Source organism: Pseudorasbora parva, chromosome 15, assembly GCF_024679245.1.
Source record: "Pseudorasbora parva isolate DD20220531a chromosome 15, ASM2467924v1, whole genome shotgun sequence".
NCBI classification, from domain to species: Eukaryota; Metazoa; Chordata; class Actinopteri; order Cypriniformes; family Gobionidae; genus Pseudorasbora; species Pseudorasbora parva.
The window spans coordinates 43,726,766-43,739,664 of NC_090186.1; the positions used below are offsets into that span (position 1 = coordinate 43,726,766).

Below are 12,899 nucleotides of genomic sequence, written 5' to 3' on the forward strand. Positions count from 1 at the left end.
AGTGCATTAGAGCGTTGTTTTCACGTCGCATCCGCGCTTCATTATAGAAAGGTATTGTTTGCATACTGTGGTAAATACACACAGTGTAGTAGATTATGGCCAGAGACAAAACCAGCCCGCAGTCGTCTCTCCATAGGTGTGTGTAGTTTGCTGGCTTTTCCTCTTCTGTTGGAATTATCCCACATGTAAATTCTGACCAATCGAAAAGCAGTTTAGGAAATAGCCTATGCCATGGCCAATGAGCGATGTGGATGTTGTCACGTGCCTGCGTTTTGGTTCGTTTCAACTGGTTCAGACCAAAGCAATCAGTGTGGTGTGAAAAGGAACCAAAAAAGCTGAAAAATACTACAATGTATAATTGTTTGAACTTGGTTTGAACATACACGCACGCGCAGTCTCACAGAATTAATATTTATAGCCTTATTTTATATTTTGGAGCAACTAACTCCACTCCTACCCTAAACCTAACCACTCTCAACAAAATAAAACACGTAACAGGCAAATAAATGTGTTCACATGTATTTATTGCGAAAACTGACCAAAAAACTGTATAAAAGTATTAACTCATGTTGCATTCCAAGTCTTTTGAAGTCATACACTCTAAAAAATGCTGGGTTAAAAACAACCCAAGTTGGGTTGAAAATGCACCAACCCAACAATTGGGTTGTTTTAACCCAATGGTTGAGTTGTTTTAACCCAGTGGTTGGGTTAAATGTTGCTTAAGACAACCCAATTGCTGGGTAAGAACAACTCAACCATTGGGTTAAAACAACCCAATTGTTGGGTTGGTGCATTTTCAACCCAACTTGGGTTGTTTTTAACCCAGCATTTTTTAGAGTGTACGATATCTTCATGAGAAGTACAGAGTTGATTTGAATGTTTTAGTCGTTGTGCGCTCCTTTGCGAACAGAACACACACACTCGTTCATTCATATTTCTGCTTCAAATGATACACACGGCAAGTGACGCGATCGGTCACGAGACACACGAAACTGACGTAATGACGCAATTGGTCACGAGACACACGACAGCCATTGGTGTCAAAGCTGACCTGACGTTTCTTCTGGTAGCAATATTTGAAATGTATTATTAATCTTCGGCGGATGCATTCGACGTTCTGATCGCTTTTGGCGATTTTCTTCACACAAATCAATTGTTTGGCCTCGGAACACTTGGGATATTTGTACTTATGTTTGTGTAATATGAGAAAAAATATTACCACTTAGCGCCTCCGGTGGACGTTTCACCCAAAAAGTGCAGGTAAACGTACCTGGAGATACATATTTGGGGTGTTGCAAAAATGTAGGCAGAGTCACGTATTTCCAATGAGCCTGGGTTGCTAAAACTCAATCACGCACAAATTAGCATTTGTACTAATTGTGAAATTGATGTCTTTATATTTGCTAGTGAAATCTGTATGAGTTTTTTGAGATATTTATGGATGTAAAATACGGGACAATGTATCCGGGACGCGTCCTTTTGCCTGCGGGATGACGACAGGATGGGTGGCAATCCTACAACAGCCACATATGTGCTTTCTCAATTTTTTCAATTTTTTATATTCTCAATAATTCTGTAATTGAGTTTAGCAGTAAACTCTCTAGTGTCTGCTATAGGATACAATGGTTGTATAGTCAAACATTTTCTGCACCTTTTCCAAAACTGAAATGGGATTAATCATTTTTTTTCTTTTATAATATAAGCTCTCCTGCCTCCTTGCAATGTTCCCTGACAAACATTCAAAGCAAACCTACACACTTTCAAGTATTTACTTCACAAAACAAATAACGATAAAACAACACAAGTATGACAAAAACATTTTAAAAGGAACACTGTTGGAATGGCAGTAGTTAAATGATGAATATACTTTATAAGAGAGTGAAATGCGTAAATGTCTTACCGTTCGGCTGAAAGTCAGATGTTGTGCAGTTTTCTATAGTAAGCAATAACTTTTATTTGCCAAGAAATGGGTGTAAAATTCCACCCCCTTGTGTCATACATTTTTGTCTTCCATTTCACAATACACAAAAATGCAGGTTTAACTGGCTGGATTTTTGTGTATTGTTCAGAAAACTCACGAAGAGAAACTAACTTTGGAAAGAATAGAAATATGTTTACAGCAAAAGGGTTGAGGAGGGTTTTATATGAAGCGATATTCACAAAAATGTATGTCTGATTATGAAAGTTTGGGCAGCAGTTCCTTTTCTGAGTGTGGCAGAACATATATAGCTCACCTTTGTTTCTGGTTTCCTTGTTTCTATGGTTAATAATCTTTGAGTTTTGGTGTATTGGATTACCTGAGTTTGCTTATTGAATAAACCTCACTGCTATTTTTGAACCCCTGGCTTATATTCATCATCTTTGGACTTAAAATGAAACAGCCACAGCCCAGATGGATCAGATGGTGGACCTGCGCCTGGACAAGGCCACAATGCAGGCCTGAATGTCAGCAGAAATCCTCAGCAAAGACCACAGGAACAGAAGTCCTCCGCTCAGACCCTATGACAAGTTTCGGCTTCATACTGACATGCTGAGTCCGATTTTCAAGTAAAAAGAACTGAATTCAATATTTGAATACTTCTGATCCACAATCTGATTTGGAAATGCTGTCTGAATCATGATGATTACACTGTTTTGTTGGCGCGAGGAAAACACCTGAATCAACATTGAACTGACTTCAGCTGAACAATGGCACTATTTTCTTTTAGCGCTGCTGTACAGGTGAAATTAAACGTTTGCATCATTTCATCATTTTCCTTTTATTATTGTAAAGCTGCTTTGAAACAATCTATGTTGAGTAAAGAGCAATACTAATAAAGGTGCAATACTAATAAATTTATAAAAAAAAAAAAAAAAAAACCAAAAAAACAACCTAAAACTAACTTTCTTGATTTAAAAAAAATAAAAATGCATATTTTATGTATTTGCACACTTTTGAAATAATTCATGTCCATTCAAACTTAGGGACAACTGTTTACTCCTTTTACTGTAAAATGAAAGTTAAACACATTGATTCTAAGAAGTTAAACCTGTAACTCTGCAAAAAATACCTCCAAGATGAATTCACTGAATGACAGGTTTCCTTTCATTTCTTTGGAAATTAAAGTTCTCTTTGCACTGATGGTTGCAAAAGATAAGTTCAACACACACTGCACACACACTATAAATGTAACAGGGGTATCCAGCAAGAGCAAACAAGGATCTAGATGAAGCAATTTATTAAAAGAAAACAAACCATAAACCGAATCCAGGGAGTCCATGTGAATGGAAAACACAGACACACACAAGTGCACGTAATGGTTTTTATACTGTTAACTGTATAATCTATCCCCTTACACTAACCCTACACATCGCACAAAACGTTTTGTATTTTTTCAATAAATAAATAAAAATAAACCTCTCTGTATGATTTATAAGCTTGTTTTCCCATGGAATCTCAATTTAGGATCCCAAGGTGACATAAGGCCCCACTGGGACGGACCGACACACGGACACGGACACGGACACGGACACGGACACGGACACACACACACACACACACACACACACACACACACACACACACACACACACACACACACTTTTATAAGTAGCTGGTCTGAAATCATCTTGTTTTTCAGATGAACAATGTTCCAGTAATCGGCTTGAGAGCGAAGGTAAATGTGTTTATTTTAAAATAAAGCATAATGTATATTCTGAAGGCTGGCATTTACTAGATGGTTTCACAAACATCTTTAGAGAGCAAACCGGCGTTTGTGGTTGTAACCACATGGAATTAAATGCATTCATTTTCATTTTAAACATATGGAAATAAACATTATGCCAGGCCTACATTAGAATTGTTCTGAGCTTTGAAATACTTAATACCTTTAACACCTAAAAATAAAATCTAATAACATACATAAACACATAAATACACAGTGGTAATAATTCTTCATGCAAGCCATGCGTTTGATAAAGTCTTTCTTTATTTGAGTTATAAAGCTGAATAAAAGAAGTCAGACACTGTAAGTTATTAACTTCACTGAGGAACTCAGGCTAGCACAAAGGTAAAGGCACTGGAACATTTAGAAAGAAAAAAAATACAGCAATTCAACAGTATTAGTGTAAAAACCTTTTCCATATCTTTTTAATAAAATTCAGAAGTAGATAAACCCCAGAATGTGAAAAAAGTGTATATTTTCCAGATTAATAAATTCAATATAGATTTAAGAAACATTAAATGCAATTGGTGCTTTAGTTTTCCAAACATGTACATAAGGTGGTAAAAGAAAAATGCTGATTCGTTTAGAACACAATCCACATTTCTAATAATTATTAATGTTACTAATTTTCTTGTGACGTTATCTTAAAATACTTTGATGCATGGGTGTCGAAACCATTGTGTGTGTTCGGGACAAGACCCACCCACTTTTTAAGACCAATGATTTTAGACCCACTCACTTTTAACGTCTCTAATTCAGCACATGTCTGTTTACCAACCCCTAACAGAGAAACACTTATTATTAAACACGTTAGACGCTTTATTTCCACGTTTCTAATATTTTCTCCATTTTTATTGAAAATAAATGCCTTTCCGATCTGATATGTGATGGGAAAAGGGAGTAGAGCGAGTGTGGCAAAAGGCAGATTCGAACCTCTGATCGATTTGCATCAAAACTTGATGACATGCGTCTCTTACCGCTACACTATAGCCACGGTTAATAACTCAGTGATTTACGTTATTTTGTCTGGCCCAATCAATCGTTTAATAAGCGGCGGTATATTTGTATTTAATGTAAATGGCATCTAACGTTACTCCAGTGAAAAAAAAATCTTGAGAGAAAGCAACTTTTTATTTGCTTCGACGCCCATGCTTTGATGGATAATTGGGTTATAAAATGTTGCACAGTGTTTAGGAGAGTGAACTGGAGCTGAAAGAGGTTCTGCTGTAGCTAAAGCTGCTGAATTTGGAAGAGGAAGAAGGGGATAAACTGTAATCCACACTGCCCCTGCGGGATCCGCTTCGGGAGCCTGAGGCAGATCCTGGATTGGAGAGATTGTAGGGGCTGCTTATTCCACGGGATGAAAACGTGGCTGCGGGAAGCATTCGGACACCGGTGTTCTCCTCGTTCATGCAACTTTCCAGAGCCTCCTTGTAGGAGATCCTTAGCTTGGTCTTGGGGCAGGTTAGGGCTTTGGGGTGATGACGTGAATCCTGGAGCCTTTGAGCCGCTCTCATATCCAGCCAGCCGAGCTGAATAGCCTCCTCAAGTGAACGTCTACACCCGAGCTCTGGGTCGAAAAGCCCGCCGGTTAAATACTGGAATTCGAGGAAGCGTTGGCCAGCCTCGTACGGAAGCCACTTTTCTTTGACGGCCTCGGCGGCGGACATTTTACGCTTGGTTTTCACATCTTCAAAACCAATGTACGCCTTCTGGGCAGGTTTGATCCTGTTAGCCATGTCCTCATTGAGGACACCGAGGCGTGTTGCTTCCTGAATAGACATGCGGCGACCATTTTCAGGGTTTACAACCCCACCAGTGCAAGCTTGCGCCTCCAAGAGTCGCTGTGCTGTGATGGAATCGATTATTCCTCGCTTCAGAGCGTCACACACGGTGATCTTCTCCAGCTTTTCTGTGTCAAAAATGGCTCCAACTGGATTCTGTTCCTCAACTATTTCTACTAATGGGGTCAGTTTGACTGACATGCTGGCAATATGCTTGGTGGAGTTTGTTGAGGATGGGTCTTGGGACGTGGAGCTACTCTCGACTGTTTTAACCACTTCAGTTTTGATTGTCTGACTTTTCACGCTCACCTGGGATGAGAAAGATGAGGAGGAGCTGGATGAGCTGAGGGGTTTGCTGAGGGTCTTTGCCTTGTTGGTGATTATATCTGCAAGCTCAGTGAGAGTGACACTTCCTGAACGATATTTATCAAGGACATCTTGGGTAATCACTCCCTTAGCAAGCAGTTCTTTCAAGTTGTACTGAATGCCTGTTTGCATGTCCATTATAGCTGTACTGGTTGAGCCATCTGCAGCAGTGATTACGGTTTCTTCCCACTCGCACTCTTGCTGAGACAGTTCCAGAAAGGTCTCGTGGTCAATGAGTTTCTTCTCGTAGGCTTCACGCACCGTCATTTCTTTGTTACTATCTGGATCAACTATCAGCACCCGTCTCTTCCTCGAGGAGTTCTTCTGCTGCTGCATCTTTTTCTTATCATAAAGAGGCAGAAGCACCAGTCCTGTCGTCTTATCTGCGATGCAGCGGCTCTTTAGCTGCAAGTAGGTCAAATTGTCCTCTGTGTTTGGGTCGAAGAAACCCTTTGTGTCATCTCCTTCATCTTTCAGAATCTGGTTCATCTCTTCATCAAAGTAGCCTTTTTGGTACGCCACATCAACATCGATTCGGTGACTGTGTTTAGGGTCAATGATGCCACCGCTAGCAATCTGAGCCTCCAGCAGGCGAATGCCATGACCTTTCTCTATGAGACCACGTTCGATAGCTTCAAAAAGGGAAATCATCTTGTTTGTGCCTGGGTCTTTGTATCCAGTTACTGCGCTCTCGGCGGACAGAAGCTTGTCTTTGAACTCCACACCCACCAGTCCTTTCTTACAGGCCTCCTCAACTGTATAGTACTCATTATGAATGGGATCAATCATGAAGCCTGAGGCGGCCTGGGCCTCCAAAAGCTCCAAGGTAGTGCCTGGTCGCAGAAGCCCATTCTTCATGGCCTGGTAGACAGGCAAGGTGCAGTCATTGGCCTCGTCATAAATCCCAGCAATGCACGTTGACCCTCGGAGATAAGACCGAAGCCTGTATTCAATATCTTGCCTTGTAATCTTGCCCTCTCTCAGATGATCCACGTCCAAATGTCCCAGCAATTTTGCCTTCACCAGATCCCATATGCTAACTTTGCTACGCAGTCCCTGTACAGTCATGGGTTCCTCTGGAGCCGGAAGCAGGAGCAAGCCAGTGCTAAGATCAGCCTTGCAACGCTTCTTGATGGTAACGTAGCTAGCATGTAGACCAGTTTCTGGATCAATGTAGCAATCTGGTCTGGCATTTAGAGCTTGATAAAGATCCTCATCGACAAGATCACGGTCCATTGCAGTATCTTTGGATAGGTAGACGCTAAGGATAGGATCAAGGATGCCTCCTGCCGCCTCTTGCGCTTGCAGGAGACGCAGAGCTGTTTCCCGGTTAATTATTCCCTTTTTCATGGCTTGGCTAGCTGGCAGGAGTTTTGCAGTTTTGGGATCCTTGAACCCAACACAGGCCGCCTCCGCAGTCAACAGCAGGTTCTTGTCAGCTTCATCCACAAGTCCTTTCAGACAAGCCTCCTCAACAGTCATCTTCACATTATTTTGGGGATCTATGATGTACCCTGTGGCAGCTTGAGCCTCCAGCAACTTGTTTCCACTCTCTTCTGAAATCAGCTGTTGTTTCTTGGCCTCTGTGAAGGACATCTTGCCTTTAGGTCCTGCTTCCAGCCCTGCAATGGCTCCTGTGCCTTTAAGATTGAGCATGATGTCGACGGAGACATCCTGAACAGTCCGCTTGCCATTCATCAATTGCTCAAACGTCACCTTGTTAATCACACCACAGTCACGAAGCTGCTGTGCCGTGACCTTCTTGCGGACACCTTCGAAGACCAGTGAGGAGTCGTCAATTTGGTCCGTTTGAGTGTATTTGGCAGCACCGTCTGGTTTCCGCTGCAGTCTCAGCAACTCCTCTTGCTGCGAGTCTCGAAGTGCCTGCATTTGTGCCCTTTCTTGCTCCAAGTTCTGCAACAGCAGTCTGTATCGTTCTTCAGACTCCTTCAGATGCGTTCTCAGCCTCTCCATCTCAGTGTTGACAGAGTTAAATTGGCTCTCCAGGCCAGAGCGCTCCGAGATGTGCTGTCGAAGTTGCTCCTCGTGAATCGCACACTTGCTCTTCCACTGGGTAAACTCTTTCTTGATCCTCTCGTTATCCTCCTGCAGCTGTGATTTGAGACGCAGTTCCGACTCCAGTGAGAGTTTGATACGGGCTAGCTCGTCTTCCAGCTTTTTCAAACGCATCATTTCCTGTTCCATTGCTGATATTTTCTTGAGGAGGCCATCTCGTTCTATCTGTAGATTGCTGCATTGAGATTGGGATGTCTGGATCACGGAGGAAGTCTGCAACAAAACAGGCAAAAGATAAAAATGAGCATTCTATCATTTAAAATATATTTCACAGTAGCCACGTTTCCACCCAAATTACCCAGAATAATTTTTACGGAGGAGTCTACTATGTATTTTCTACTGCACAAGTGGCGTGATCAACAGGCATAGTTCAAATGAATCGGTACGCAATTGAATAGTCCTTAAACCAATCAGACCACAAGAGGCGTGATCAACAGGCACCAACCCATCACTTCTCTATCCATCATCATGTTAAACTAGCCAATAACGCGCCAAGTGAATAAGCCAGTCTGTGATTGGTTCCCGCAAAAATATAACAGAAGCAGTAAAAAATGTATATACAGACTGAGTTAAAGAGCGAAATCAAATCGCCGGCAGATCAGGCTGAGTTTACCTAGTCTACCGGTGACCTAGAACTGCGCGCAACTTTCTGGTTCCCTCTGAATTTCATCCTCTGCATATAAGCTTAATAAAGCCTGAGCTTTAATAAAGCCTTAATAAAGGCCGTATTTGTTAAACTCCATTGTTGAATCGAATAGCAAACAACTCTTACTGTATGCAAAAAATGGTGGTTGAAATTAAATGTTGCGTGGAGTCAACCAAAGTTTAGTTTTCGGAAGTTCCTGAATTTTTAAAAAAGTACTACCTCATGAGCAAAGTTTTTCTGAGGGGAAAATTTTTACCCGTAACTTCACTTGAAACCCTGGTACGAGCAGTCGAAACCATACCAAGTGCCACCCCAAAGCTTCCTGGGGAAAGTTTCTGCGGTGGAAACGTGGCTAGTGTTCAAGATTTTTTGCTTTCATTGTCCATTACAAAACAGAACTGATTGGTTTTCAAGCTAAGTTCTTGGCTTATCTTGTAAAGGAGCGATAGCCAAACCTGCTCCTGGAGGGCTTCCTTACTGCAGACTTCAGTTCCAACTATGCTCCAACACTGTTATTTTTAAGCAATTCTGAACACCTTGATTAGCTGGTTCAGATGTGTTTGATTAGGTTTGGAGTTGGAGGATGGTAGTCCACCAGGACCAGGGTTTGCCATCCCTATTCTACAAGATCAAAATCACAGAGGATGCCTGAAGTGATGCATCTGAAAGGTGCTTAGGACAAGACTGTACAAATACATTAAGTGTCATCTGAGGCCCTGTTTACACCTGGTATTAAGATGCATTTTGGTTGACGATCTGATCACAAGTTGACGACGCTAAATACAAGTGTGAACGTTCTAAAATGTCTACTTCTAAGGTCTAAAAATCCACTTTCAACCACTTCCAACCAACCACAATTTGTACCAGGTAATTTGTACCAATTTTTTTCTGCTGTAAAGTTGGGCATTTTAACATGGGGGAGATACCTATTTGACTCCCTTCCGAGATCTCTAATGACCAGTCGAGGAATTGCAGTTTAAGTCACTTCAGTATTGGACTCAAGAGAGACCACGGGTCTCTCAGTACATACAAAAAAACAGTATATTTACCCACCCTTAGACCCTCCCCGTGAAGAAATCAGGAAAAAAGTGGTAGAAAGTGGACAAACCAGGTGTAACCAAGTGTGCCTCGTTTACTTGTGATCCGATCAACCAAAACGCATCTTAAAACCAGCTGTAAACAGGACCTGAATGTGGTTGACAGTGATTAGATGCTGTTGCTGATAAGAAAAAAAATCATGCAGCATGGAAGCTTCTAATTAAGATGCAAATCTGAATATTCTGCAAGGTGTGGTGCAGAGATTATGCAAATTAAGACATGCAAAAATTGTGCAGATTCCCAAATTTTGCATGTCAAGATTAGCCATTAACAGAATGCAGAGCGTGAGAGAGATGCAAGCATCTAGCTACATCTAAAATCTGCAGATTTTAAGGGATAAAACTCGAGAACTTCTAGTTATCCGAGTACCTCTCTGGCTTGTTTTTGTACATTTTCTATCTCCAGTTGCAGTTTTTCTCTCTCGCGCGAGAGCTGTCGCATAAGCCTGTCATGCTCTGCACCGGCACGCTGACTGGACTCAAGCTGCTTCTGCAAAGCCAAGATTTGCTCAGCCATTTCCCGATTTCCACGGTTTTTGTCTTTTAGGAGCTCCTCGTGTTCTAGGCGCAGGGAGCGCAACTCCTCCTCCAGGCGGAGGCGATCTTTGGTAAGAGTTTCGGTGAGCCTCTGCAGACGCTCGGATTCAGCAATGCTTATGTTTAATGCACTAGCCTTCTCTTCCATGCTACGGTGAAGAGCTTCGTATCTCTGGCTGGAGTCTTGGACGCGCCCCTGCTCCTGCGTCAGCTGTAATTTTAGGGTGTTCATTTCAGCTTTCAATGCAGCCAAGCTCTGAGAAGAAGCTTTGTTCTCCTTCAAGGCGCGGTCTAGTGCATCCTGTAGCTTCTTGCATTCGCTATCTGCATTTTTCGCCTCAAGACTCGTCTCTTCTTGGCTCTTGCGCAGTGTTGTAATTGTAGCGGTGTACTCTCGCATAGCCTGGCTACTTTTTTCAAGTTGCGTCTCCGTTCGCCTGCGCTTGCTGGCCTCCTCTTCCGACACTTTCCGCTGCTTTTCCAACTCACTTTCCAAGCGTTTCAGCTCCTCTTGTAGCTCTTGAATGCGAGTCTGTAGGCGTGCGATTGTCTGCTCAGCTCTGCCTTTTTCAAGAGCATGAGCCTCCAGCTCCACCCGAATTAGGCTCAACTCCCGATGGGAAGAGTGAAGCTGCACCAACTCCACATTAGAAGCTTCGTTCTTCTTTTTAATCTCGGCCAACTCCCCCTCAAGTCGCCTTATCTCCATCTCCAAAGATCGTTTTAGGCTTCGCTCCTCATCTAGGCAGCGTGTGAGTCGGGTAATCTCACCACTTTTCTCCTGCAATGTCCGACTGGAGCTTTCTGTAACCTCTCTTGTTTTGTTGTCTGCTTCTCGTTTCTGACTATGCATCAACTGGACTTGAGCTTCCAGCTCGTGCCTCTTTCGGCATTCCTCTGTGTTTAAAGCACTAAGTCTCTGCACCTCGTCTTCCAAGTTTCTCCTTTGGACCTCTTCTTGGCTTAGGGAGAGACGAAGCCTTTGCAGCTGCTCCTTCAACTCCCTAGATTCATCCTCTAATGTGTTAAACTCCAGCTGCATGGAGGCAGAATCGCTTTCCTTCTGCTGCGAAAGCTTTTGCATGCTGGTTTGAGTAATGACGATTTGAGACTCGTAGGTCTGTTTCATCTCTCGTATCTGTATGCTGTGCTCCTGCCTTACCTTTGCCAGATCCATCTGCGCCTCTTTGGCGCGCCGGGCCTCGTCATCCAAATCCTTTCGCAGACGCTCCAACTCTCGGGTCTTTTCAGAAACCGTCTTCTCCAGCTCCATCTTTGCCCAGCTGGCCTGCTCGAGTTCCTTGAGTTTCTTGCGCATGGTTTCGTCGTGTTCTTCCTGCAAGAATGTGTAACGCTCTTCCACGACCTTCTTCTTCCTCTCCATCTCTTCCAATTGCTGTTTTAGGCGACGTACTTCATCCGTAAGCTCTTGAAGATGGCTTTTAGAAGAGTCCAGGCTGTCCTGTGTGGCCATGCACTTTAAAGTCTCAGTCCTCTTCACATCTTCCAGAGAAAGCAGGTGTGTCTGTAAGTCGTTCAGATCCTGCTGGTATTTAAGGAGAGCTTCCTGCAAAGAGGCATTTGTGGTAGTTTGATCCTTAATGGCATCTTTCAACTGGAGATTTTCCTCCTTGAGCAGGTCAATCGTGGTATTCCGGATCTGCAGAAAACATAGCATAAAACATTACACTTTAGTACTAAAACCATTTAAAGACACTAATTTCAAATCTTTTTAGGCGTGTTCACAGAACCAGGGAAGCACGGAAAAAAATCTGCTTACAATTTTTTTCTCGATAGTCCACTTTAGACACTTTAGGGTTATTGCCCAGTTTTTGTAATTACTATAATAAGTACATAGTATGTACATGGGGAAAAGGACAGTAAAATAAAGTGCTAGCAAAATATCATATTGCAACCGTCTGATAAAAATTGAGATTGACTGCACAATTTGCCCCCCCCCAAAAAAATGACTAAAATAATAATAATAATAATAATAAATAAATAAATATTACTATTGTGATATTTTGCTAAAAATATAAAAAAATTAGTATGAGAAAGTAAAATAGTAATATTTCTTGTTTTGTTTAATGTTTTTATTTATGTATAATTATTATAATTTCACTTTAAAATAAAAACATTGTGTATTAGAAATAATAAATAAAAACATTTTAAAAAAATGTATATTGCTATTGTAATGTTTCGCTGTAAAATAAAAAACATTGAGTATTTGAAAAATGGTAGGAGAAAGTTTCATTGTTTAAAAAAAACTCAAATGTGTTTTTTTTCTTCTAATGTTAGTATTTTTTTGTGTCAAGAATTAATCTTCAAATACAAAACGTTAAAGAAAACTAATATATTGATCAAAAAATACAAAAAAGTACATTCATTTTAAAATTCATTCAGGGTCAATAACCAAACATACAATCATACAGTGTGCAAGCGTGATTGACATAACGTGAGGTAGAATTTATTTTTTGCGAAAATTTAGCTGTAAAAGTTGGAGAGGTATCAGGAGTCTTTACGCACCTTCAGTTCTTCCATGTTCTTCTGGGAAGCCATAAGGAGTTTGTAGTAATCGCTCGAACGGGTGAGCAGTTCTAAGTAGTGTGCATTTAGAGAAGAGACCTAAGGGACGAAGACAAGTATTGAAAATATGATACTGTAATAAGACAATAAAAGTAACGTTTGT

The 12,899-nt window shown here is 41.5% G+C and overlaps 1 protein-coding gene across 2 annotated transcripts in view; it reads right to left on the reverse strand.

Annotated features, from left to right (window-relative positions):
- Positions 1-3,950: 3,950 nt before the first annotated feature.
- The window catches only part of dspb (desmoplakin b), a 43,220-nt gene continuing 34,271 nt past the window's right edge, over positions 3,951-12,899 (reverse strand). Inside the window, exons 22-24 of one of the 2 annotated variants that reach the window (XM_067418292.1) lie at positions 12,737-12,835; positions 10,044-11,870; positions 3,951-8,143 (exon numbers count right to left, since the gene is read on the reverse strand). In XM_067418292.1, the coding sequence (XP_067274393.1) occupies positions 4,895-8,143; positions 10,044-11,870; positions 12,737-12,835 (5,175 nt within the window). In that variant the 3' untranslated portion in view covers positions 3,951-4,894. The remainder of the gene's footprint in view (positions 8,144-10,043; positions 11,871-12,736; positions 12,836-12,899) is intronic. The other variant, XM_067418293.1, reaches the window with a different exon arrangement.